This window comes from Lentinula edodes, assembly GCF_021015755.1.
Source record: "Lentinula edodes strain Le(Bin) 0899 ss11 chromosome Unknown C8R40scaffold_20, whole genome shotgun sequence".
Lineage (NCBI taxonomy): Eukaryota > Fungi > Basidiomycota > Agaricomycetes > Agaricales > Omphalotaceae > Lentinula > Lentinula edodes.
In genome coordinates this window covers 694,904-718,506 of record NW_025764326.1, presented here as the reverse complement: position 1 = coordinate 718,506, position 23,603 = coordinate 694,904, and the positions used below count along the sequence as shown (strand labels likewise).

The 23,603-nt window shown below is 46.5% G+C and overlaps 6 protein-coding genes across 6 annotated transcripts; 2 read left to right on the top strand and 4 right to left on the bottom strand.

Annotated features, from left to right (window-relative positions):
- Positions 1–326: 326 nt before the first annotated feature.
- On the bottom strand, positions 327–4,019 carry C8R40DRAFT_1171385 (heterokaryon incompatibility protein Het-C-domain-containing protein; the record flags this gene model as incomplete). The annotated part of the gene is made up of 23 exons (XM_046231696.1): positions 327–1,281; positions 1,340–1,425; positions 1,479–1,526; positions 1,577–1,615; positions 1,663–1,770; positions 1,823–1,845; positions 1,905–1,958; positions 2,011–2,059; positions 2,113–2,364; positions 2,418–2,434; positions 2,486–2,527; positions 2,580–2,670; positions 2,723–2,754; positions 2,812–2,836; positions 2,891–3,024; positions 3,084–3,138; positions 3,204–3,262; positions 3,311–3,335; positions 3,389–3,421; positions 3,483–3,512; positions 3,561–3,635; positions 3,691–3,839; positions 3,896–4,019. 23 exons carry the CDS (start codon positions 4,017–4,019, stop codon positions 327–329), a joined length of 2,505 nt encoding a protein of 834 aa, XP_046085893.1.
- Positions 4,020–4,231: 212 nt separating this feature from the next.
- Positions 4,232–5,809, bottom strand: C8R40DRAFT_1047015 (alcohol dehydrogenase; the record flags this gene model as incomplete). Its single annotated transcript, XM_046224409.1, has 11 exons — positions 4,232–4,388; positions 4,452–4,497; positions 4,566–4,632; positions 4,685–4,755; positions 4,812–4,853; positions 4,912–5,049; positions 5,112–5,129; positions 5,180–5,227; positions 5,277–5,339; positions 5,396–5,624; positions 5,678–5,809. The coding sequence occupies 11 exons, from the start codon at positions 5,807–5,809 to the stop codon at positions 4,232–4,234; spliced, it is 1,011 nt and encodes a 336-aa protein (XP_046085892.1).
- A 274-nt stretch (positions 5,810–6,083) lies between these two features.
- C8R40DRAFT_1046668 (uncharacterized protein) lies at positions 6,084–18,080 on the bottom strand (the record flags this gene model as incomplete). The annotated part of the gene is made up of 22 exons (XM_046224380.1): positions 6,084–6,187; positions 6,242–6,539; positions 6,598–6,780; positions 6,833–8,208; positions 8,279–10,513; positions 10,562–10,650; positions 10,719–10,794; positions 10,850–10,913; positions 10,961–11,275; positions 11,336–11,516; positions 11,568–14,208; positions 14,257–14,328; positions 14,379–14,498; positions 14,558–15,052; positions 15,108–15,399; positions 15,452–15,952; positions 16,011–16,132; positions 16,182–16,361; positions 16,412–16,481; positions 16,536–17,630; positions 17,686–17,982; positions 18,042–18,080. 22 exons carry the CDS (start codon positions 18,078–18,080, stop codon positions 6,084–6,086), a joined length of 10,845 nt encoding a protein of 3,614 aa, XP_046085891.1.
- Positions 18,081–18,150: 70 nt separating this feature from the next.
- On the top strand, positions 18,151–19,043 carry C8R40DRAFT_1108049 (transcriptional Coactivator p15-domain-containing protein). The gene is made up of 5 exons (XM_046228245.1): positions 18,151–18,403; positions 18,455–18,532; positions 18,587–18,681; positions 18,729–18,828; positions 18,881–19,043. The coding sequence occupies exons 1-5, from the start codon at positions 18,191–18,193 to the stop codon at positions 18,947–18,949; spliced, it is 555 nt and encodes a 184-aa protein (XP_046085890.1). The 5' UTR covers positions 18,151–18,190; the 3' UTR covers positions 18,950–19,043.
- Positions 19,044–19,055: 12 nt separating this feature from the next.
- On the top strand, positions 19,056–21,690 carry C8R40DRAFT_1108048 (ABC1 family-domain-containing protein). Its single transcript, XM_046228244.1, has 13 exons — positions 19,056–19,390; positions 19,443–19,583; positions 19,640–19,715; positions 19,766–19,946; positions 20,004–20,067; positions 20,121–20,167; positions 20,219–20,497; positions 20,546–20,558; positions 20,614–20,828; positions 20,880–21,133; positions 21,182–21,221; positions 21,273–21,406; positions 21,463–21,690. Exons 1-13 carry the CDS (start codon positions 19,111–19,113, stop codon positions 21,611–21,613), a joined length of 1,875 nt encoding a protein of 624 aa, XP_046085889.1. The 5' UTR covers positions 19,056–19,110; the 3' UTR covers positions 21,614–21,690.
- On the bottom strand, positions 21,674–23,469 carry C8R40DRAFT_1046937 (Glutamyl-tRNA amidotransferase B subunit; the record flags this gene model as incomplete). The annotated part of the gene is made up of 6 exons (XM_046224400.1): positions 21,674–22,100; positions 22,157–22,392; positions 22,441–22,622; positions 22,675–22,786; positions 22,839–23,027; positions 23,080–23,469. The coding sequence occupies 6 exons, from the start codon at positions 23,467–23,469 to the stop codon at positions 21,674–21,676; spliced, it is 1,536 nt and encodes a 511-aa protein (XP_046085888.1).
- Between the last annotated feature and the right edge of the window lie 134 nt (positions 23,470–23,603).

The window sequence follows — 23,603 nt, the reverse complement described above, 5'->3', positions numbered from 1 at the left end:
CAGGAGTCACTACCAATTGATTTCAAGAATGCCTTTCAAAATGCATTTTCAAACTCGGATGGCTTTTCAAAGCTGGCAGGCACAGTTACTTTCCTTCAGTGACTCCCTGGTGACTCCGACTCCGACACTGCACTCTACCTGCCCCATGACAGATTCCCTCCCCATATTGCATTGTCCCTAAGCTTTTCCACTTGCTGTTTTTATCCCACATCTTACACAGACTTTCCCAGTGCCATAAGTCTCCTGCTTCTACAATCTTTGCTTAATGTCTACTGAAATGCATTCATTTCGTAACTTTGTGTAAACTGTAGCCTACACACAGGATTTTACCATCCCTGATTGCCCCCATAAGGGTTGTAACCTTCGCTCGGAGGAGGAAAATGTGGGGCAGCGTTAGGGAAACTGGCACCTTGCTGAGGGTAGGGATCTGCACCCGGGAATGAGGGGCCGCCACCGGGTGTTCCATATGGGGAAGACTGCGGGAAGCTTACTCCTGGAGGTCCGCCAGGTGGCCCGAATGCACCGGGCGGCGGGCCTGGAGGAGGCGCATAATGATGAGGATGCCCATGGTGTCCTCCATGTCCATCGGCGCCAGGAAAATGGGGTGTGTCACCAGGGAATGAGGGTGGAACATCTGGGAACGGAGAAGGTGAATCAGGGAAAGAGGAAGGTGAGCTATAAGATGGCGCATAGCCTGAAGCGGAGCCACCAGGAGGACCAGGAGGCGGAGCATAGTGAGCACCGCTGCCAGGCATTGAAGGACGATCAGCACCATAGTGGGAAGCCGAGCCACCGGGAGGGCCTGGCGGCGTAGCATGGTGAATCCTACTACCGGACAGTGGAGGAGGATATTCAGCACCATAATAAGAAGCTGATTCACCTGACAAGAGAGGAGGCGGTGCTGAATTATACTGGTGAGGTGGAACAGGTGCTCCAGGATATGACGACCCTCCCAAGCTTGTACCAGACACATCTCTTCTATTCCCGCTATCGAGCTTTCCCAACAATGATTGCGCCTGAGCTACTCCAGGTATCTGGCTCGCATACCCTTGTAGATTATGTTGTGCTTGAATACCTTGATTGTAACCGTAGGTTCCTTGAGCAGCGGGAGTCCCTCCAGCGCCTGCCAAGCGGGTATTTTCATGATTCCGAACGGCGTTCTTGCTTAAACGGCTAAGGGTGGCATGCTGTTTAGAGCCCAACTGTTGAACCCATGTTTGCATATAATGCATCATTTCCCCTTGAATTTTGGAAGAATGATTGGGAAAATCTGGGTGAAACCTAAAATGATAATTTTACCATTAGATAAAACTTACAACGAATTTCGAAGAACACATACATGCATGATACAATATCCTCCGTCAACTCGTGGACGTTAACATTTCGATCATCCCAGGCTTTGACGACGCGTGTTACAGTTTGAATCTGCACCGAAATGTGAGACAGCGTTGTGCAGTCATTGATACCAAAAATCATACAACAATGATTCTTGCTAGATGCCCTGCAGGCTCATTTAGAATGAGATTCTGTCAGAGCACATTAACTTAATTAAGTAGCGGGAATAAAGTGCACCCACGAAATGATCTTTGCTCAAGAACGAATGAGTAGGGTCAGACTGGAATATCTGTGAGTAGTATTCGGTATTAATATTTTGAAACTCACAGCCCTAGGATCATTGAAAACTTCGTATTGATCCTGATTGTCAATTACTTCACCAGAGACAGACTGTAACCCGCTAGTTGCAGTCTGCAATAACGGCTTCACAAAAGGCTATTCCCGTTATGTGAGCGATGAGAAGATTAGCTTTAGAGAGCGCACTTACTTCCAAGGTAGTGAATACGAACACTATTTGGAGTCAATATGATTATCCGCCGCATAAAGTACAATCCAGATGAAGAACATACCAGAGACAGAATCCATGATTTTCTCAATCAATGGCCCTAAGCCAGGAATCCTCTCTATATAAAGTATAAAGGCCCCCAAGCGTCGGATAAGATGAAATCAACATACCTATGGTTTTCTCGATTTTCTTCGCCACGCTATCGCGGAAGGTCAAAACCTAATAAAATCCTCTTTCAAGTGCTCCAGATCAACCCAATGCATCATACTAACCTGCCATAATACGGCATGTAATTCCTGAGGATTCATATCTTCAGGGCGCTTCCCTCCTTGTTGTGGACCTGCTCGTATTCTTTGAACGTTGTCCATTTCGCGAGACATCTCATTTCCAGATCCACCAGGCAGTGAGAAAAATAGATCGCGGAGGACAGTTGCTGGATCAGTAGCACCGCCTGGACCAGAGCGTTGTTGAGTAGCTCGGGCTTTATCAAACTCTTTGTTCAGATCAGTGACTGAAGCTTGACTCTGGGTAGAGAATCAACGGGAGAACAGACGATGATTACAGCCATAACGCGCACCAGATGATCAGTAGCCTCTAAAAGAAAGTATCAGCATGTGATCAAAAAGAGCTAATTCGAGTACCCACCGCCGAGCAACGAGTGAATAAAATCGCTCGACCCAAAGGTTCCTGCACAGTACCTGTCAGTCCATGGCCCAAAACTCCTCGTTGCTAGACCGACCGGTGACGATAGGCGCAACAAGCTTTCCTCCGGGAGCATGTACGCGAACTTGATCTCCGACATGAGTGAAAACGTCGTGGTGGCCCATCGACTGTCACTGGGTGATGAAACTCTCCTGCTCTGGACAACGATTGAGAACTTACAACCAACGACAGCTCGCAGAAATTAGAATGCGCTGTTTCCATACGATTGGGTGGGTAAGTTTCCATTTAGCTGGACAAAATTCCCGTACCAGGAAAATCTTCAAGAGTGTGCATCTAGACCGCAGATAAGTAATACAAATGATTTAGTAGAAAAGGGCTTCAGCGTACTGCTTGGCCAAGGAGCCTGTACGCTTCATACAAATCTTCCTTTCTGTTCTGAGCACGGTGTTGCCTTCCCAAATGAATGCATCTTTCCAACGTCCGACGAACCAATGCTTTAGATGTATCCCACCCGCCATTTTCTAATGCAGCAGATGATAAATCATAGAATCAAGATAAACGGGATTTCAATTGAGATTACCGTTGGCAATGTAGTTCTTCATGCCGGTTTGTGGATCGATCTCGAGTTCTCTTGGCTGTAGATAGACGACTTAGTTTGTCGGACCACAAGAAGAACAAAAACACAAAAAAGTTGACGCACATCAATTGGACCTCTCAACCTGGGGTCATATTTTCGAGCATCTTCGCCTTCTCCATAACCTGCAGATAGATTAGACTATGAGCAAACGATTATCAGTCAGAGATCACCTTTCGGATTATCTATGTGCTCAGTCTATCACAAAAGGTTCAGCAAGCGGAGAGACAGAAAAATATCCACAAACTGACTGGGAGATAAACACCTAAGCGCTCTACAGTGACCTAGGACGATCTTGAATAACTTGTACAAAAGTAGATAGGAGTTGATTTGGATAAAGTTCACCTCGAATTCATGCGTAGCATATCCATGAGCCTATTGAAAGTGTTCAATGACCAGTATTGGGATCGGGTATCGGCGCACCAAGAATCCTAGCACCATACAAAGATTGATAATCGTTTGCAAAGGTAATTTCTTCAATCCGGCTATATCCACAGCCTACTAACAATTTAAACATGGTTCAATCACTAAGAGTAGTTCATTGGATACACACCTGACTATAATCTCGAAGCCAATTCCCAAAATACACACGCTTTACATCCAAACCGTTGAACTTGGTCCCACCTTTACCTATCACACTGGCCAAGGCAAAGCCGCCACCGACTTTCTTCAATAAATCTGCGAGTGCATCTTCAATGTCACCTATCAAGATCCGATCAGTTTGTTCCGGTCTTGCTTTTGGATATCAGGCTACAGACCATGTCGAAACGCCTTTCCTTCAAGATATGCAAATGAAGGAATATTACCGGCCCCAAAACAAAAGGCGCCATTCACAGCAAATATGAGAAGGAAGAGGAATATCAACGAGATTTTGTTTGGCATTGGTGGTGGTTGTACAAGTAAAAGGTCAGTTGGAGTCTGCCTTCAAATCGTTGATATTTGACGCCCTTGCAATCTGTACAGCCTTTCGAACACCACTTCGACATGGAGCGCTGCTTTGATGGCTCCGGATGTAGCTCTTTGTGGTTCCACTGTTACAACTGCACGGCTTGTTACACAAAGGATAATATATTTAACAGCAATCCGTGACAATCCTATAGCTTAGCCGTAGCCATATCGTCCTTTCTAATGGTTACAACCACCTTTCCATACGTCTTCCTATGTTCCAACGCAGCCAATCCTTGCGATAACTTTTCCAGCGGATAGATTTCAGAATAAATTACAGGTTTCGCTTTTCCAGACGAGAATAGGCTGTCAAAATGATTTGCGTCAGCCTGAGTGGACGGACGATGCAGTTGTTTTCAATCAACGCACTCGAGTAGGGCTTTCCAAACTACAGCAATTTGTTTCTTCTCGTGGACTAAGAAAGTGAAATACATATGAAGAGATTCAGAGAGTTTTCTTTTGAAGATAAAAAAAGACACGCACTGCGATATGCTCCCCAATGAAGGCCAACAACGGATATATTCTTTAGGAGAATGAGATTCGACGGTAACTAGACAAATGGTATTTGAGCTTCATCATCTATGGAGAAGGAAACTCGGGACCTTTTCGATGCTGCCAGCAGCGAATCCCACTACCACCACTCTGCCCCGCCATGCTAGGCACTTGAATGACGCTATCGCATGACGAAAGTTCAACTGCTTTGAATACTTGAATTTGTGGAGCTCTTACACTGCACTAAACCCACGGGATCAAAGACTATGTCCACACCAACTTTTGCAATTCGAGATTGAACATTCAAGGAGGTGAAGACCGAAGCTAGGGCACGTACCTCCATTGGTAATCTTCAAAACGTCTTTCTGCCAATCAGGCTTTGAGTAATCAACGACATAATCTGCGCCTCCATAGCGTCTGGCTATCTCTAACTTCTCCTGAGAACCCGCTGCGGCAATGACCTTACCCCCAAGCGCTAAAAGGATAAAAAAGCGGATCACGAAAAGAAAGGCAATTACGTGCAGTCATATTCCTCACCCTTTGCTAGCTGGACCGCTGAAGACGTGTTGAGGGCGCGTGCAGTTTTGCATGAAGCTTAGCCTCACCTGCTATTCCCACCCCACCAGCTGCTGCGGTGATTAATACCCATTCATCTGTATTCCAAAATCAGCGAGTTTCTACTTCGAGCGTTTCCACACGTACCTGGCTTCATTTGGGCTCGACCGACCAGTCCTTCATAGCTTGTGGGCCATGTAATGTACAAACCTAGTTAGTGGGTTATCCATTGCACAGAAATGGAGACAGGTCCCGGCCTTGCGTACCTGCGCCTTGTTCGAATGTTAATTCATCCGGAAGAGGGAGGACAGAATCGAGTTTCACGACCATCTTGTCAGCGTAGGCACCCTGCCCAGCACCAAAGACACGGTCTCCAGGTTTGAATGGACAGCCTGGGGGAATGGGTGAGTTCTGCGCTACCTTCCCGGCGAATTCTGTGCCCAGGACGAAGGGAAGCGGCGGCTTGATCTGGTATTTCCCTTGAGTTTGAAGGATCTGAAAGCAACTTTCGGTATTGGGCGAATGGAACAAATAATATGAAAGCTGACGTCGAAGAAATTGAGGCCTCCGCTATAGACATCTATGAGGATTTCACCTTCCTTAGCTGTAGGCTCGGGAACATCATATGAGAGCTCGATTTTGGAATGATGAGCGAGTTCTTTGACTTGAAGTCCACGCATATCTAATCGTAAGTGTTCGAAGTCGAAATTTCAAAAGGTGAATGGCCAGAGACATCTCAGGAGTCAAATTCGAGCTTAAGATATCCGGGTTCGGCCATAAATACTTGCCGATTTGAAGTGCTCATTCTCACATGGCAGACATGGTCAGGTGAGGGAGAACGAGAATCAAATTGAAAGAGTATTGCGAGGGATGTATTACAATGAGATGTTCTGTTACTACTTTATCTACTTCAAGATGGGTTCGTATTCGTATTTTCCAATCTTTTATTCCGAATTACACAAAGCCAAAGCCTTCGCCACCTTCACTGATAGCAAAGAGGACCTGTTGGCGGAGCATTTCATACGAAGAATACTGCGGCAAATCAATTTGGTTGAAACCTAAAAGATGTAAATTCAGACGAGCAAGTTTCTGGAACACTGAGAAAAACCTACAGGTATGAGCTTGGGGTAGTCGATCAGACTCGCCATATGCCCTATGTATTGAGAACTTCTGAACTCCCTGCACGCCCTGCAAGTCCACGAACCCATTTAATGGCACGCGAGATGTGCCAGTAGCGAAACTCAGAACTTTCGCTCGCTCATCACGATTGAATGATTTGAGAGCTCGCCACCACCAAACAATATTTGGATCCGAGCTAGTGTATCCGTTGTACTCTGTCGCTGCCCGCCACTCATCAACATCGATATCGGGAGTACCAGAAATCAGGAGTTCCAATTCTTGTTCATTGAACTGTAATTCAAAAAAAATCATTAGCGTGCTATTTTAGCTAGCAGTGTATAAAACATACTATAGTTATGAGATCCTTGGGAATGATCTCGTAGAATCCAGCTGACAGATGTTCAATCTGCTCCTTGATCGACGAATATAGACGGTATTGCGCTGAGAGCTGCACAAATTCACGTTTATTTTCTTGGGTAACGGGTATAGCATCACCGCCTTCTTTGAGAGGGACGATACGATTAACACCAAACTGGAAAAATGATCAGCAAGATGACCAGGGAAAAAATGGATCATCAACATACTTCATCAGCCTCTACACTGAAGGTAAGTTCCAACAGAGTAGGGTCATTCTCCAAAATCCAGCAAAGTGAATTGTAGTACTCAGGATCAACCCATTCGACGTCCTTATAATCAACTGGCTTTCCGAGCAGTTGACGGTACAAACTACGAGCAAAGTAGGCATCGAGGAGGCGACCATCATAGATAGCTTTCCCTATAACGCGTCCAACGAACTTGAAGAACGTCAAATGTTCGGGATTGACCCACGAGTTTTTGTTGGGTTGGTAAGTGAGCTTATCAGCTGCACAAGGTTGGAATAGAGCGTTATTGGGATCGAACATCTGGCGGGCGAGGATTTGGAACCACTCCCGAGTTAATCCTCCTGCATCTACACCCTCTTCCTCATAGAACCGTATGTTGAGCTTGCCATACTTGATCTGATCACCAGTTTTTCGCATTATTTGTTGGAAACTGTCTTCGAAAACACGAGCGCGACGGATGTTGAGCTGAATGGTTCCATGATGTTCGCGAGCATGTGGCTTGCGATGCAGCTGCTGAGTAAAGTAGTTCCTCTTGTTGTCGAAGTCTAGCACTCGAGGGTTGTGGACTAACAATGAGAAAGAACCACTCATAAGAGAGGGGTTATTTCGGACCATCACGTTCAAAACCTTTCGATGGGTATCGGTAAAGGTAACAAAAAGATCTTCCATCGATTCCTTGGGAGTAGTCGGAGATCTCGGGGAGGACGTTGCGTGCAAGGCTCGGTTGGCGGAGGAGTTTGTTCCGACATACTTGCACACAACCATTAGAGACTCGATGAGTGGAAGTAGTACGGTAGTGACGTGCTCGGTGTCAGCCTTTTCCTCGATGATTGCTAAGCAATCCCCGAGACTTTTCCAAAGAGGTGCGAAACGGAAAGACTCGTAGATTGCCTGAACTTTTTCCGTATCTTCATTTTCATGATTTGCGCCAATACCGACAGAGGAAGGACGAGGGGAGTACATGTAATCAATAGTCTTCAAAACCCGCAGGAGTTTTGCTTGTATGGAAGAAGCAGCCGAGAATTTGGAGGCCACTGAACTCAACTGAGTTTCAGAAGAGTTCCGAAGAGCGCTCGCCAATTCATCAAGTTCAGAGAACAATGTATGTCCAAACTCCTGCGCTTTGCTTTTGAGTTCTTGAGCAATCACATCGCGGGTGTCTGGTATATAGGATAAATGCTGAATGAGGTTCAAGCTCTGCTGGAAAGTGCGCGATGAGCATTCGCCGACGGTAAGAATGTTAACGATTAGGCGTAGCACTGCATGAGGTATTTGAGGAGGGTTCGAAAGTAGGATCTGCTGTTCCACTGCTTGGAGTGTCATCTCGGTGCTCGGATCTGGGGCCGTAGGGGTGTGACCTGGGATAGGAACGCCGACAACGCATTTAGGGTTAGGAATGCAAAGGAAGAAAAGGTTTGAAAAACTCACTAGCGATACCATCATGGGGAAGTGATGAAGGAGGTGCGGGTGTAGTTTCGACAGCAGGGACAGAATTGTCACCAGTGCCGTTGGTAGTTTGATTGTTAGAACTCTCAGCATCATTTGTGACACTCTTCGAAGTGCTGGGCTGCAGTTGTGCTTGAAGTTTTGCCTCCTTGATCGGGCGAGTTACTGTCGCCAGGAGACCGACGACTGATTCCATAATAGAGGGCGTCCGAAGTAAAGACTGCCGGTCTAATAGTCCTAGCAAAAGAACGATTGGATAATGGGTTTGCGGAATTTGCTTCTCTTTCCCTTTGCCCTTTTTCGATGATGCTCTGCGCAGGCCAGCGGGAAGTTCATGTTCAGTGAGGAAGAATAATGAAGACGAGCTGTTAGCTGTAACAATATATGTCAATGCCTCCAAGCAGCGCTGAGCAATAAGATCAGGCACAGCCTCGGTGTGCCCCCCAGGTAGCACTAGGGTAGTGATTAAATCTGAGGTGGACTTCTGTTTGCCTATAGCTTTCGGTGTTTTGGAATTTCGAACGGACATTTGAGCAAAGCTTTTATCAACAGCGGCAAGATCTCCCGTACCATCTTGCAGTATACTGAGGAGAAGGTTGAAGAGCTCAGTTCTAGTCTTCGCATTTTCGCAAAGATTGACCAAGACTTTGAATATCAGAGTCTTCTTCAGAACTTGAGGGAAGAAGAGTAGCCTTATAAGAGCGGCAACACCAGCTTTGTCAAGAAGTTGGATAGCGTCATGTTGAGGGGCAAATTTACGAACGATGGCGGGAGCACCAGACGTCTCGCGGACACCACGAGAGCTTACATGAAGCCGTCTAGACTGGGCAGTACGATAATGACCCGCTTCCGCTATCACGTGAGGGGGTAGAGTTTGGATGAAGCCCTCGTCCTGCTCCATCAAGACAGCTTGCCGCAGTGTCGGATCCAAGCTTGCTATGAAACTAGCAGGGTCGATTTCTGCTGGTACTCTAGGCACTCCAGACGCGGACTGAGCTACCTCGGCTGAGTGACGAGCACGTTCCATAGCTTCTTGCTGAATAATCTCCGCACGAATTTCAGGAGGCAGCGCATCCAAAAATTCAACACTGATCTGAGAATCTGCAGGTCGCTCAATTCTGGCGGCTCGTTGATCGCGAACATGCTGATTCAGAACCTCTTCCCTCATCTCGTCCGGTAACGCTTCTAAAAACGTAGGGTCGATGCCTGTATCGGTAATATCAACTTCATTATCATGAATCATGACAGTGACACGATTTGTAGTGTTCACTTGCCCAGAAGCAGAAGCCTCATTCTCAGAAGGTAGGCTTGTTACGTTGTCATCGTTGCTCTCGTCTGGTTCAAGCGGTTGCAGTCCAGTAACAGCAGTACCGTCGACCATCTCTGTGTCGGCCATCTCTGGGACGGCTGCAACGCTGACACCAACACTGGATGTCGCATCTTCCATCGGGTGATCTTCTGGAGAGGTATCATGCACATCGGACGGGCCTTCAATTTTTGATGACTGGCTTTGAATAGGTTGGTCAGAAGATTCCACTGAAATCTGGGTCTGAGCTTTGTCTTCTGCCTCTTTGCGTTCCTCTTCTTCTTTTTCTTGTTGGGCTTTAGCCTCTGCATCACGCTCGCGGGCGGCCTCTTCCTCTGTAGCTTTTTGAGCTACTTCGATGGCGTTTGGTAACATTGTATTGACCAAATGATTGGCCAATTTCGAGGCACGGTCAGCCACTAAATCGCCGTGTAGGACCTTAACTTCCTCTGCCCATCGCTGTAATGTGAGCAGGGGATCCAGCGTACGGGCTTGAGAGGAGGTGGGAGGAGTGCGCGTGTTCCTCTCCATTCTTACTGAAGCCGAAATGACCGGTGGTCGACGATGAGGAAGGTGGTAGTGTCTCCCTAGGTCCATGATTGCTCCTGCGGGCACATCGAGCCGGATAGTTTCAGGTACCCCTCCTGCTGCTCCTCCTCCTCCTCGACCTCGGGTCATTATATGATGGAAAAGCTGTACGGCACCACCTCCGACGAGTTCCTCGATTGTTTGTAGAAGCTCAGTCGTTCCACCGGCCATGATTCGTTGCGGATTACGTGCACCTCTGAAAGTAGATGATGTAGGTCGAGCAGCTTGTGAAGAGGCATCTAGCAGTAAGGGGTGCGTAGTAGCTTCGGGGGGTGCAGATCCCCCACTGCGAGCTCGGCCAAACATGGGAGCATGATCTTCCACTATGATAGGTCAGCGAGTTAGATGAATACGATGAAAGAATTACGCACCTGGGTTCCGATGCCTACGAGGGAAGAAGAAACTGGGAGCAGACCCTGCTGGATCTCCGAAATTAAAAACATCGCGCATAATGTCACCACTTTCAACTAAGTCCAAATCATGACCGAAGCTACACGAAGCTATGTGAGAAACAACTTCTGAATTCACAAAAAGGTTGAAGCGTACTCTTCATCAGACCCAGCATCAAGTTCCTCCCCGTCTTCATGAATGATCTGAATTGGTCCTTGGTCTATTCTTCATTTTAGAGCCTGGAAATAGATTGGACTAGACCTACTTACCACCAGAATCTTCGTCTTCATCCTCTTCTCGCAGCTCCTCGGCGTCGACATCATCTTGGATGTCCTACTCATAATAAGTCATCAATGATATGACAGACTTTTCAAACATACCTGCCACATCATTTCCTCGGCTTCCTCAATTTCCTCTTCATCCACCGGTTCGTGAGGGTTTACAATCCCCTCTTCATCTTCATGACCTTCATCAACCTCATCCGGTACAAGATCTTCTTCATCGTCTTCTTCATCTTCCCAACCTTCTTCTTCTGCATCATCCAGATCCTCATCGGCCTCTTCTTCCTCATCAGTGTTCGAAGTGTCTTCACTTCCCGTTTCTTCATCGAAATCCATTTCTTCGTCGTGCTCCCCCATATCTTCCTCATCATCCATGTCCTCATCTTCGCCATGATAAGTCATATCTTCCATTTCCTGTTATGGTATCGAATTAATAAACATTGCACAAGCAACGGTAGGAGGCAAGTAACTTACCCCGCCATACATGCCCAAAGCAGAGTTGCGATACAAGTCAGGCGTTTCTTCACGCGCATCTTGGTTTTCTTCTTCTTCGTCCTCTTCATCAGAAGATAGCGGCGAGATACTTCCAGCTTTCGGACTACTCGATTCCCGAGCTTTTCCAGGTGCGCGACTCATCTTGATAGCCACTTTCGTCCTTGAATGCAGTTCAAGCATTGTTGCAAAAGAATAACGAAGCGTAACTCACAACAATTCCAGCGGTTTCAAGATTGCAACAACTAACGTACGTACATTCGGATAATTGAGGTCAATGTCGGACAACGTGTTTGTAAGAGTCGCAACGAAATTCTTCTCTAGCATGACTTTGGAAATCTGGGTGGGACCATCTTCATGCTTTCGTGTGGAAGGACTGAAGCGAACAGTGAGCAAGCGATGGCAAAGATCACTCAAGGCAAAAAGACGGCCGTATTGTAGCTCAGTGCTTTCAGCGGGTGATGCGTCCTTGATTGCACGGCTGATTGATTCGAGGACAAATTTCCGCACCGCAACGAGGTCATTCGAAATGTCTCTGCCTTCCTGACCAGAAGAGGTGTCTACACATAGAGCAACCAAGAGGGACATTGCCCAGGTGGAAACTGACATCTTACTGCGAGTCTCAGGGCTGTTCGGGGGATTGAGACCATCAAAAGGAACAAGTTCTGAAAGAAGGAAATGCATTGTTGAGGTACGGAATCGTGAATGTGGATTTTCTTTCGCAGGAGTGTTGGTACGTTTCTTTACAGAGTAGCTGAGGAGTGCAACTTTGCAGGAATCATAGGAGAACAATAACTCCGTCATGCACTGCATAAGGAAGCACATATAGAGATGCTGAGCCTTGTCTGTAGAAGAGTCTGCACTGTCCTTCAAACCGGGCACGTGAGCTGCATCTGGAGCAGTATGGGGTTCGACGACAGAAGACGGTGCACTGCTAGTAGTAGAAGGTGTATCGCTGTTGAGTGCCTTAGCTGTTTTCATTAATTCCGCTGCCAAGAAATACATCACTTCATCCACAGACTCTGAGGAATCAGCGGTCGATGGATCGACTTGCATGTCCACGGTGTTCTTCAACTCTTCGTTCTTGGGAGGAACGTCTGAATTCTTGTTTAGAGAAAGTGTGTACGACGTAGCATAGGGCGATCCTAAATGACACAATTTTTGAGTTACCTCAATGAAAGTGTTGGGATCCCGCAGCGCCATTGCACTACAATTTTTCAGATAAGAGGAGACGTCCGGGACTCTGTTGCGAGGATTGGTTAAATATCGTCGAATGGATTGGTGCATAATGCCCTGTACAGTCTTATGGTCTTCGATGATATGACGTAAAATGATAGCAATGTATGATGAGCTACCAGTGACTGGGGAAGTATGAAGGCGGCTGAAGAGCATCCCGAGCCCGTCTTTTTTGACAAATTGCAAGGCATATTCGTGATCTCTCGTGAGCAATACCAGTAAACGCAATGAGGACAGTAGCTCATCGCTGGGGAGATCTGGCATGGCAAGAAGTTTCAGACAGAAGTCGAATACCATCGCACGTGCATCTGTCAACGCAGGGCCAGTCGACAAAGGCTCTGAAGGTATAGGTTCACCTTCCTTAGGAGTGCCGATATCACGAGGTTCTTCGGATAGCGTGAGGAGGGCTTCGGTAACCAACAAATGCGCAGCCAACCAACGAGGAATAATTGGATTCTCCGGATCCATGCTGACGGGATTAGACAACAGAAGAGCTAAAAGACTATCCATAAGAGAGCTGCGTAACTCCGGATCGAGAGAATACGGTGTTTCAGAAAGGACCAGAGCTAATAATCGGCAGCGATTCGCCAGAGGTTGCTCTTGAACATCGTAAGCGTATGGTGAAAAACCTTTGATATCATCGACTATATTGCGAATAGCCTCTGGCTGATGGGCATCACCGGGACGGACAAATGCAGCATGGATGTCGAACAACAAGGATATATGCTCGTCAACCAATGACAACGCCTTCCTACTGATGCCGGCTCTGAGGGGTTCCCTGGCTGCCTCAAGATCTTTGCGCCATTCCTCGACAGTCTTGCCTATTGTCGGTTCCGGAGAAGGTGAGTCATCAACAGGCTCCGCCGGCATTGTAGTGGGACCCGAACCTGCTCCGTCCTCATTTACCGAACTTTCGTCGATGACAAACTCCGCGGAACCTGAAGCGGTGGTGGCAGGTTCTGGTTCCGGTTCCGCAGCGAACGGCAAAAAAGGATTGGCCAGCAGGATTTCAGTTGCTGCGGGTACATTGTTGTGAGTGCGCCGTAAAGCATGCTCGGCAGCGGCACGAGGGAATCCCATGTCGGTGAGCTGGCGGATACGCGATTCATCAAGCACGTTAGAGCGAAAGAAGGTACTGGAAGAAGGTCCAGTTTCAATACTAGCTTTGCTCTCGTCTGAGCTGTTCAAAACTTCTAGTACTGTTTGTACAACAGATCTGCAGACACCAAGTGGGGCCTTGATTAACCACGAGGATTCCCAAATATCTTTTAGTAGCGGTAAAACTGCTAAGCGAAGTCGAACGAGAAAGTTGTGAGGTTCGAAGTAATCATCATCAGTATCCTTCTTGTCCTTGGTGACAACAATGTTAGTTTGACCTGATTCAAACAATGGTTTGGAGGATACTAAAGGATGTAGCAAATGCAAAACTATTTTCAGTCCACTGAACGCATGGAGAAGTTCCTGTGTTTGCGCAGGAGATCGATCCTCTTCGCGAATGGGGACAATGGAACGAATTGAGGATATGAAACTCCGGCTAACGTTCAGCACTGCATCTACGCCGCCAACACGGTAGAACGCTAACAGTTGTACAGTGTAGATGGTATGATTGGTGGTGCGCTCTAGAAAACAAAGGTCAGCAGAGCCAAAGTAGATAGACGAGATCATACCGTCGATTAAGAGGACAGTAACTAGGCCTAACATGACACCATAGTAGATGTACAGAGTGGATTTGTCCTCGACTAGATGTATTGAGATTCAGAACGACGAAGTTGATCAAAAGTTGACTGACTGTCACTCTTAGCAGATAAATGCTTCAGTAACACATCTGCAACTGTTGCGGAAGACTCGATCATCTGCTTCTTTTGCGATTGCTCTGGAGTTCTGCGAGAATGGAACGTTTTGACCATGGCTGAGAATAGTGAATGAAAGATAAACAATTTGTCAGTCAGATTCAGTACACAAGCTTACCTTGGAAAAACGGTGATAAAGCAGTGGGTATGCCGTGTGTGATATGTTTTAAGGCTGTGGCGTTGAACTCCTTTGGTCCGGCGTGTCTGGTATGCGTTTCTTTCGTAGGAGTAGATGTTGACGTTGACGCGCCATTCTCGACAGCACCGTTGGGCGCAGAAGCGGGTACGGAAGGTCCTTGTACTGGTAGGTCAATAGTTCGATGATTTGGTGATTGGTCGAGTGGAGAGGCACTCGGGGTTTGATATACCTCTATCCCTTTCGCAGCGAGGGCTGCCTTCAGCACAATATTTTCCCAAATTCCGGCCCGGTGTAATGAACCTAGGTCTGCAATTACTTGTGGCGTTGTACTAGTCATCAAATTCTGAAGAAGACTGATGGCACCCCGTCCATGAGCGTAGCCAGCGGTGGAGAAAACATCCGAAAGTAATGTAACCCGGACGTGAAGCGTGATCAAGTTACGGAAATAGAAGTTCTTATTGACATATTCCTCATCTGTGTGTATACATCGATATCTGCCAGAATCGAAGATGGTAATAAATAAACTCACCGGTAACATCCAAAAGCGACAACAATTTAGAGTCCTCGGTATCATCAGACCAGAACTCTTGTGTCGCTTCGAGGGATTCTTTTACAAGCTGCGACATCTGCTGAAGTGTCTCACTCATAGCCACTTCGGTCAAGGTGCGCATTGTTTGAACCATCGAATCAGAGGCAACACTGTTAGCAAAATCATAGGGGAGACATGGTAGCGCGGTCAACCTGCCCAAACAAACTAGGCCATTGGTTTGAGATATGAAGTCACGACAATGTGGGGTGTGTTGAAAAAGACCTTCCAAGAACTGATTGAGAAGAGTCAGTACTGGTACCATGACTGACCCTATTAATGCTTACTCTGCCAAGAATGTCAATGAACGATATTATGTTATTTTCATGCAACCTCATGGCCTCCTCGCTGTGGGGCTCAAGCAACGCAGCTGTATAAGCCGGAGGTGGCGGAGGTGATGATTCCTTTCCTTCCGAAGATTCAACCCCTTCCATCTTGTCTACATCTTCGGAAGTAGAAGAAGGCGAAGGTCGGGCGACCGTGAGTTGATACCAGTTGCGAATGTCATCGGGCGGAACATAGGCATGTCCCAGTTCTTCTATCTTTGTCATAGTACTCTTGAGCGCCTGGAAGACAGGAGCCTTGAGGAATGGGTGATGACGAATGAGCTCGTCGACCGCTGTACCAATAAGCACTGCATTTTCCTTTTCCAGAAGAATCTTGAGGTGACGATCAGAAGTGAATATTGAGAAAATGGCTGGAATAATGCTTGGATGGGCAGCAATTAGAGACTGTCCGACTTCGTTCAAACAAAGTGCTCCGAGAGCATTGGGTATAGCTTGAAGCACCTACTCATGATAGAACATTTTGAACAAAAGCAGACATGAAAATCAGAAATAAACGTACCTCGATAGCCGGTTCTAGTCCGAGCTCAATTGACTTGTAGAACGTTTCGGGCAATCCGGCTTCCTGGATGACGGTTAAAGAACCTGGCTCGTTGTGAACGAACGTAGCCATTATGTTGATCGCTGAAGTTCGATTAAGCAGACGAGCCGAGGGTTAAAAGTAACAACGTACCAATAGGGAGGACACTTGGTCCGAAGAGACCTCTGTATTCGATGATTTTCTTAATCGATTTCAATATAGACATATCGATGAGGCCCCTCAAGCCTTCCAATGTCCCGGATGACTGCATCATACGGTGCATGGAACGCAAGATGTGTTTCAGGACAGCAGCTCGTACAACAGGCAGCTCCCCTGAAGAAAAGATTGAGCCCGAAAATAAGCTATAATCTCACAGAACGCACCATGCGATCCGAAAATCTGACGTGATTTCTGCTGATCACCATGTTCACGAATATCTAGGTCCACCTCAAACTGCGAAAGATTATTTTCAGTGAATATTACATAAAATGTAAAAAAGGAATCTACCTCGATTCTGTCAACCAAAGCTTCCACACCATGCGAGGAACAAAACACGGTGAAGGCGTTCGCAAAACTATACAGTACATTGTCAATAAGTTGCATCGTCTTCGACACGACTTGTAACCGCGTCGGTAGTCGATTCTCGAGAATCTGAATCAACAAAGGAATGAGGCCAGCTCCGACAATCATGTTGCCTCCTGATGCATGAGATGCAATGAATGTCACAAAAGACAGCAGCGCTTCGACGAAACTGTGAGGGATCTTGCAGTCGGAACTTGAGATATCACTTATGGTTTTGCGTAAAAGTCCCATCAGTATTCCGTGGTTGACTCCAGCGTTGACCGAAGTGAGAACTTCATGGACCTTGGACCGATACCGCGCCATTGCGTCCAGAGCAGCGATGGCAGCGGTTTGGATGTGAACAGAAATTCCGCGGCCAACCTGCAATAGCTCGGCAACATGTGGGATGAGATCCGGCTCGAACAAAAAGAGAGTGGATAACGCTTGGCTTTCCGGGTGCGTATGTCCAAAGATGGCGATAGAAAGCAAGCGGACATGAACAAGCTTTTCTCTTTCGGCTTCGCGTCCTTTCGCTAGTGTTGTGGCCGCTCGTATACGGCAGAGCAAATCAAACTTCTCCGAATCCGGAATTTCATGTGTACGGATGGCGTCAGCCAGGACATCCATTGCAGTCTTTGATCGTAAAGTTTGCTCGTCCAAATGGACTGCGACTGCGCCTGCGGCGATCGGAGTTGTGGAAGAGAGTTTGCGTGAGGATGAAAGATCATTAGGATCAGCCTCTGGTTTTATTTGAGAGGATCCGGCATCTTTCCGGTAAAAGCTGAAGTCGACTTCACGGGCCTCGCTCGGGAGAGCGTCAATTTCCAAGCTTCCTTGCGCGTTAGCCAAATCGACGAGATCAATTCCGTATTCACGGAGGTGAGGCCATCGTTTGGCCAAAGACAATAAACGTGGCGTAGATATATTCAGTGCTTGTGAGACAGCTGGCTGCGCTGAGTACTGCTGTGAAGGTCTTAAAAGCAGCTTCAGAGCTAGAATCAGAACGTCCAGATCCGAAGCGAAGAGAAAGCTGTTCAATCGCTGTTTTTTGTGACGCTTGAGAAAGGTATTTCATGGTCACAAATGGATTACGCACATCATAAGAGTTGAACATCTTTCGATTGGTGGAGTTCTCGAGCAAAAGTCGCTCGAATTTAAGAATTTCAGAGACCATCTTCTTGGATTCTGTACTGAATTCTCGGACTTGTAGTTTGTCGATATCATATTCGCGGATGACGTCTTCTAGAACAGTGTCGAACTTATTGAGCACCTTTATCCAGGCATTCAGATCGGAGCGTTGCCACTTCCAGGCATCAATCTCCTCCAGTGTCTGAGCCAGAGCATCGTCCGGTGTGTTTATCAATCTCGTTATTAGATCTGCAACTTGAGGAGGCTAGAAAGACAGAGTCCAGTTAGAATACGCGTCCTCTCACGGCACAAAACCATCCTTACAGGTGGAACCGTCCTCTTAGATTTGTGTAGAATCTTCATTGTTCACGACGATTCAGTCGCGAAAACCACGAAAATTCTGGCCGATTTGTGGATGAAAGTAGGTAAAGCACTCGAAGGCAGAAAGCAAAATCTTCGTCACGCCCGATGCAATGTGCAATTTGCTGACAAACCGAGGGCAAGTCTTTGACTCTTTCTGCCTCACCTTCTCGACTTGGTTTTGTACAGTTTTGTACCTCAAGTCAGTCATGGTGAAACGAAAAGCCCATCAGGCGAGCGATGACTCTGAAATCCCTGCCCAATCTGCTGCTGTAGCACCAAGTAAATCGTTGAAACGCGGTGTCAAGAAGCCAAAGTTTGTCATGGTACTGTAATCTTACGACCTATAATCCACATTGAACTAAGGAGTCAAGAAGCAAAAAGACTCTGAAAGTGAGGATGAAGAAGAAGAAGAGGAAGAAGAAGAGCCAAAACCAGTGAAATCAAAGCCTGTGGTGCGTCTCAATATCCCTAATGGACCAAGCTCAACTTACCGTGTTCAATCAAAGCCCACATCTTCAAATAATGGCTCATTAATTAAAGAGAGCCCTGAAGGTGATAAATATATCGACCTAGGAAAAAAGAAAAGAGCCACTGTTCGCTCGTTCGTTCTCTCTTTGTTCAAACTACTCAAATACTCATACTTTACAGTTTCAAAGGGAGTACCTTTGTCGACATTCGCGAATTCTACGGTGACACAGAACAATCAATGAAACCGGGGAAGAAGGGTATCTCCTTGGCACTAGACCAGGTTCTGTTATTTCAGTGCCAATCTCGCCATTCTTATTCTGATATCTATGTAGTGGGAGGTCCTGAGAAGTAGCGCATCGGCCATTGACGAGTTGTTTGCAGCTGAGCAGAAAAAAAAGTAGGCAACCATCGTAAGCGATGGACTGGGTGTGTCAGGGGTATGTATCATACAATGTACAAATAAAGTATATAAATAATGGCACGAATTGAAATTCACGAGATGAGTCGCGTTCCTTCATGGGATTCGGTCCAATATAAAACTCAAAGTTGATGAACGTCTTCCATGTTACGTCTGTGCTTTCAACGACGATGTCTTGAATCAACACTTAAAAGGCAAACTCTTATCTTCATCGTGCCTCCGTCCAGGCAACCATTTCACTCTGAAAGGATTAACAGCTGGACTTACACCCAACGATCTAAATCTGGACATTCCAAGTCAGACCAAAATATTTGGATCGTCGGCTCATTGCTCCTTACTACTGGTGCAGGGATACTTGCATACCACAAGTACAAACCATTTCGACATGCATTATTGGCTGGAAGTCGTTGCTCACGGGTAGCAAGTACGTGATACGTTCATTGCAATTGTTTCGTTCCACTCAATCCCATTCTCAGAGGCCGCTATCTTGGGCGTGATTGACTACAAAATCACTTTTTTAAAATCTTATGCATCTGAAAGCGAGCAGTTTGCGGCGTATTCTGAATGCCACACACGAAGCGCAACAAGACTATTGAAAGCTTTGCTCGCAAACGGAGGTGCCTGAATATAGTTTGCTGAAGCTCGCGAAATTTACGTTCGAACCTCTTTCTAGGCATATTTATCAAACTTGGGCAACATATGGCATCCATAATTGTGCTTCCGAAGGAGTGGACAAGTACCATGAGACCGTGCGTTTTGGAAACTACGAGAAACTTCATCAGTTTATGGTGTTCTCCAGCTTGCAGGATCAATGTGAGCCGACGCCTTACGAAGCAGTGAACACCATGTTCCAATCTGATATGGGCAAATCCATTAATGAGTTGTTTGTGGACTTCGACCCGAAACCCGTTGGTGTGGCTAGTTTGGCTCAAGTCCATGTCGCATCTCTTCGAGAGACTGGCGAAAAAGTAGCCGTCAAGGTTTGTCGCTCATTCCGACCCAATTTGAGGAGTTTCAGCTTACATCTCTGTACTTAGTTGCAACATCCACATCTAGCTGAGTTTGCCGACGTCGACATGGAAATGGTAGAGGTTTCCTTAGGTGTGATAAATGACATCTTCTACTTTCACGACCCTTGACTCTCTCCCTTCCAGGATGGATCAAGTATTGGTTCCCGGAGTTCGAGCTGACATGGCTAGGAGTGCGCGCGGTCCTCGAATCCAACCCAACTTGTCTGACTGGTTGCCTATAGGAGGAAATGCGTATCAATCTACCCAAGGAAATGGATTTTGTCCACGAAGCGTCGAATGCTGCGAAGACCGTTCATGAATTCGAGAGTATCCGAACGTCACTATATATACCCAAAGTGATATTTGCAAAGAAGAGAATCCTTGTCATGGAATACATCCAGGGTGGAAGAGTTGATGATCTAGAGTATCTCGCCGAAGCGAATATTGACCGCAATAAGGTCGCTGTAGAGCTCTCTCGGATTTTCAATCGAATGGTTTTCATCAACGGCTGGTTCCACGCAGTACGTCTCACACACACTGTCTGTTGCTCTTGCTAATTACTAGTTAAGGATCCTCACCCTGGTATTCAAATTATGATATTCCCTGTTATTCACATCTCATTCGCTTGAACAATCAGGGAACTTGCTTATTCGACCCGCCCCTATGCTTTCTAAATCGCCGTACAACTTTGAAATTGTTCTTCTCGACCATGGGCAATATTTTGACATAGACGACCAATTGCGCATCAACTACAGCAGGTTCTGGTTGTCGCTTCTGGCTCCTGCTTCACCATCTGTAAATGCAGATCGTAGGAAGTACGCTGAACTTGTCGGGAACATAGGTCCTGAATTGGTGCATTTCTTCAGGTCTCTTTTTTTATATCTAGGGCTGATTAGAACGTAGTATCCGGTCTTCGAGGCTGCTATGACTGGACGGGCAGCCTTAGAGGGAACTTGGGATGACGGGCAATCTGATGCTACTGTATCTTTCGAAAGGGCATCTGGAATGATGAGTGCTTTACCACAGAGCGAAGAAGAAATGGAAGCCATACGCACTGCTGTAGTTACCCGCGAGGGCTTACTTGTCTCTGTGTTCGACGTCTTGAGAAGAGTTCCTCGTAGAGTGCTCATGGTGCTTAAACTGAATGATCTGACTAGGTGGGTGCTATTACATTACCAGCCCACAGTAATGAACCCGCTTTACAGGAGTTTAGACCACGCACTAGCTACCACGCATTCAAATATTGTCAGTTAGCATCGTCGTTCCTCCTTGGAGTTGCTACTCATCCAAACACAGCGCATTTTCCTGGTTACAGCCAAATTCTGCTTACAATCGGTGTGGCGTAGTGATCAAGAACGCCTTATTGGCGAAATGAGGGTGCGCGGATTATTATCTTTCGAGTTATTGCTAGAATACTTCAGATGTTGGTGGTGAGTAAATCCTTCGTTGCCTCTATCAAGCGTTAGTCACAGTCTTCATCTTACAGGAAATACGAAAAATCCTTGACTTTGGTAGTCTTGACTGAAACCTTCATGGATTCTCAAGCTCGTGCGTATAAGATGCAAGCTTGGCTTCATGGCCTGTTACGACAAGGTTTCAGAGGGGCTCACAAAGCCGCGGCAGGTCTTGAAGTTTAGAAGGCCAATGTACATAGATTGGGTGACAATGCTCTGTACATGTAGTACGTGTAATCCAAGTCATCGAGACAGCAACTGCTTCAGTATGTCCTTAGCCCGATTTACATCCACCTTCCCCTTAGTTTGTCGCATGATCCAGCCGATGACTTTGTTCATAACATTCTCATTTCCGGCTTGTATTGCTGCAATTTCCGACGGCAGTGCATCTATAGCGCGTATGCAAACATCGCGGAGGGAATCATCGTTGGAGGATGAATTGGAATGCTCATCGACAGAAGACAGCACGTCCATTTTTTCTGCCAATTGCCTAACTGGTATATCTGATGGAGAAACGAGCATGCGTTTGAGAAGAAGCTTTGCAGACGGTCGCGTTATTTGCTTCGTGGTGATGAGATCCAATAAGTCACCCATCTGCGCGACAGGGATATATTCGGTGCTGAAGGGCTTCCCAAGAGCAAAAAGTTGTCCAAGGAAGTTCTGGATTATCCTAGCAAACCATATAATTGTCAATCACACACGAAAGCACAAAAACTGAATGCTGACCAGTCCATTACGAATTTAGGATCTCTGCCTTGAGAGCAAAGTTCGAAATAAGCAACCGCACCAATAACAGTATCCTCAACAACACCATCATAGGCTATGTCTCGGACCGCGTCGAGGTTCATGAGGACATCAATATTTCTTTCAGTCACACCAGAAGAGGAATATGTTTGTATTAATCGCAGGCGAGTGTCATCTGGAAGCGGGGGCATCTCCCGGCGTACTGCTTCGATATGTTCCTACATGTTGTTGTAAGTGTAAGCAAAAATGGACATTGTGTTGCAGACCTCACTAAGGACTAGAACTCCGAGATTAGGATCCGGCATATAACGGTAGTCAGGAGCATCCTCTTTTGAACGCAGTTTGAATGTTTTCCAAGTTTCTGAATTGAAACCACGCGTTTCCTGTGGTACTTTTAGTTTGGGTCCCAGCGTTTCTAAAATAGTCTTTTGTCGTTGAATTTCGTACTCTACAACGTTCATGTTAGATAGCAACGCAAGAATGACAACGCAAATAGCAACCTATTGCAGCGACCATGAACTTGATACTGTTGATGTTTTTGACCTCGGTACGCATCCCAGGAGGTTCTCCAGGTCGATTTATGGACACGTTCACATCACAACGCAAGGATCCCTAGATAAGAAGGATAGGCGGATTTGATAAAAGAAAGCCCAAAAGGACTCACTGCTTCCATGTTCCCGTCGCTGACTCCCACAGCGCGCAAAAGCTCCTGCAGCGACCGTACGTACTCTGCAGCTTGCCCTGCAGTCCTGAAGTCAGGTTCAGTGACAATCTCCAGCAAGCCAGCTCCTGCTCGATTCAGGTCAATGAGCGCGGTACGTGTACGAGCATTTGTAATAGACTTCGCAGTATCCTGTCGGAAAGATACAGGTTAGCCTTGTAACATATTGGTCTGAACAACGTACCTGCTCCAATTGTATCTGCTTGATTCGAATAGGAAGTCCAATTTTTGGAGACGTATATTGACCGTTGACTGCGAATGGTGAATAATGTTGAGTTATCTGGTAACCCGTGGGTTGATCAAAGTAAAAGTAGTGTTTTCTGTCGAAGGAAGATTGCTTATTTACAGAGCAGCGGAGAGCAAAGGCTGCTCTGAGGGCAAGATCAAGGCATTTCCTATTCAGACGCGGTAAAGTACCAGGTAATGCTGCGTCAAACGCGTTGTATCGTGTATTAGGTGCATCATTCAGAAGTGAAGTTGGTGCCCTTGAGAATAGTTTTTGACTGGACTTGATCTGGACATGAGTTTCAATGCCAATAATTACTTGCCAGCCGTCAACAAGCCATCGGGACATGAAAGTCGGAACCAAGTTTACACTGTTTATTTCACATACTGTATAGACTCCGAAGGCCAGTCAACCAATGTAATGTATGACACTCGAAAATCACAGGACCATGCCTGAACAACCTGCGTATGTACATAAGTCCT

What these genes read in the sequence shown, in the direction of transcription:
- C8R40DRAFT_1108048 (XM_046228244.1), top strand. Translation starts at nt 19,111, where the DNA reads ATGTTACGTCTGTGCTTTCAACGACGATGTCTTGAATCAACACTTAAA. An exon ending in AATGGTAGAGGTTTCCTTAG is followed by an intron (nt 20,068 to 20,120) that starts GTGTGATAAATG and finishes TCTCCCTTCCAG; the next exon opens with GATGGATCAAGTATTGGTTC. An exon ending in GAATACTTCAGATGTTGGTG is followed by an intron (nt 21,407 to 21,462) that starts GTGAGTAAATCC and finishes TTCATCTTACAG; the next exon opens with GAAATACGAAAAATCCTTGA.
- C8R40DRAFT_1108049 (XM_046228245.1), top strand. Translation starts at nt 18,191, where the DNA reads ATGTGCAATTTGCTGACAAACCGAGGGCAAGTCTTTGACTCTTTCTGC. An exon ending in CAGTGAAATCAAAGCCTGTG is followed by an intron (nt 18,533 to 18,586) that starts GTGCGTCTCAAT and finishes GTTCAATCAAAG; the next exon opens with CCCACATCTTCAAATAATGG. An exon ending in AAAAGAGCCACTGTTCGCTC is followed by an intron (nt 18,682 to 18,728) that starts GTTCGTTCTCTC and finishes CATACTTTACAG; the next exon opens with TTTCAAAGGGAGTACCTTTG.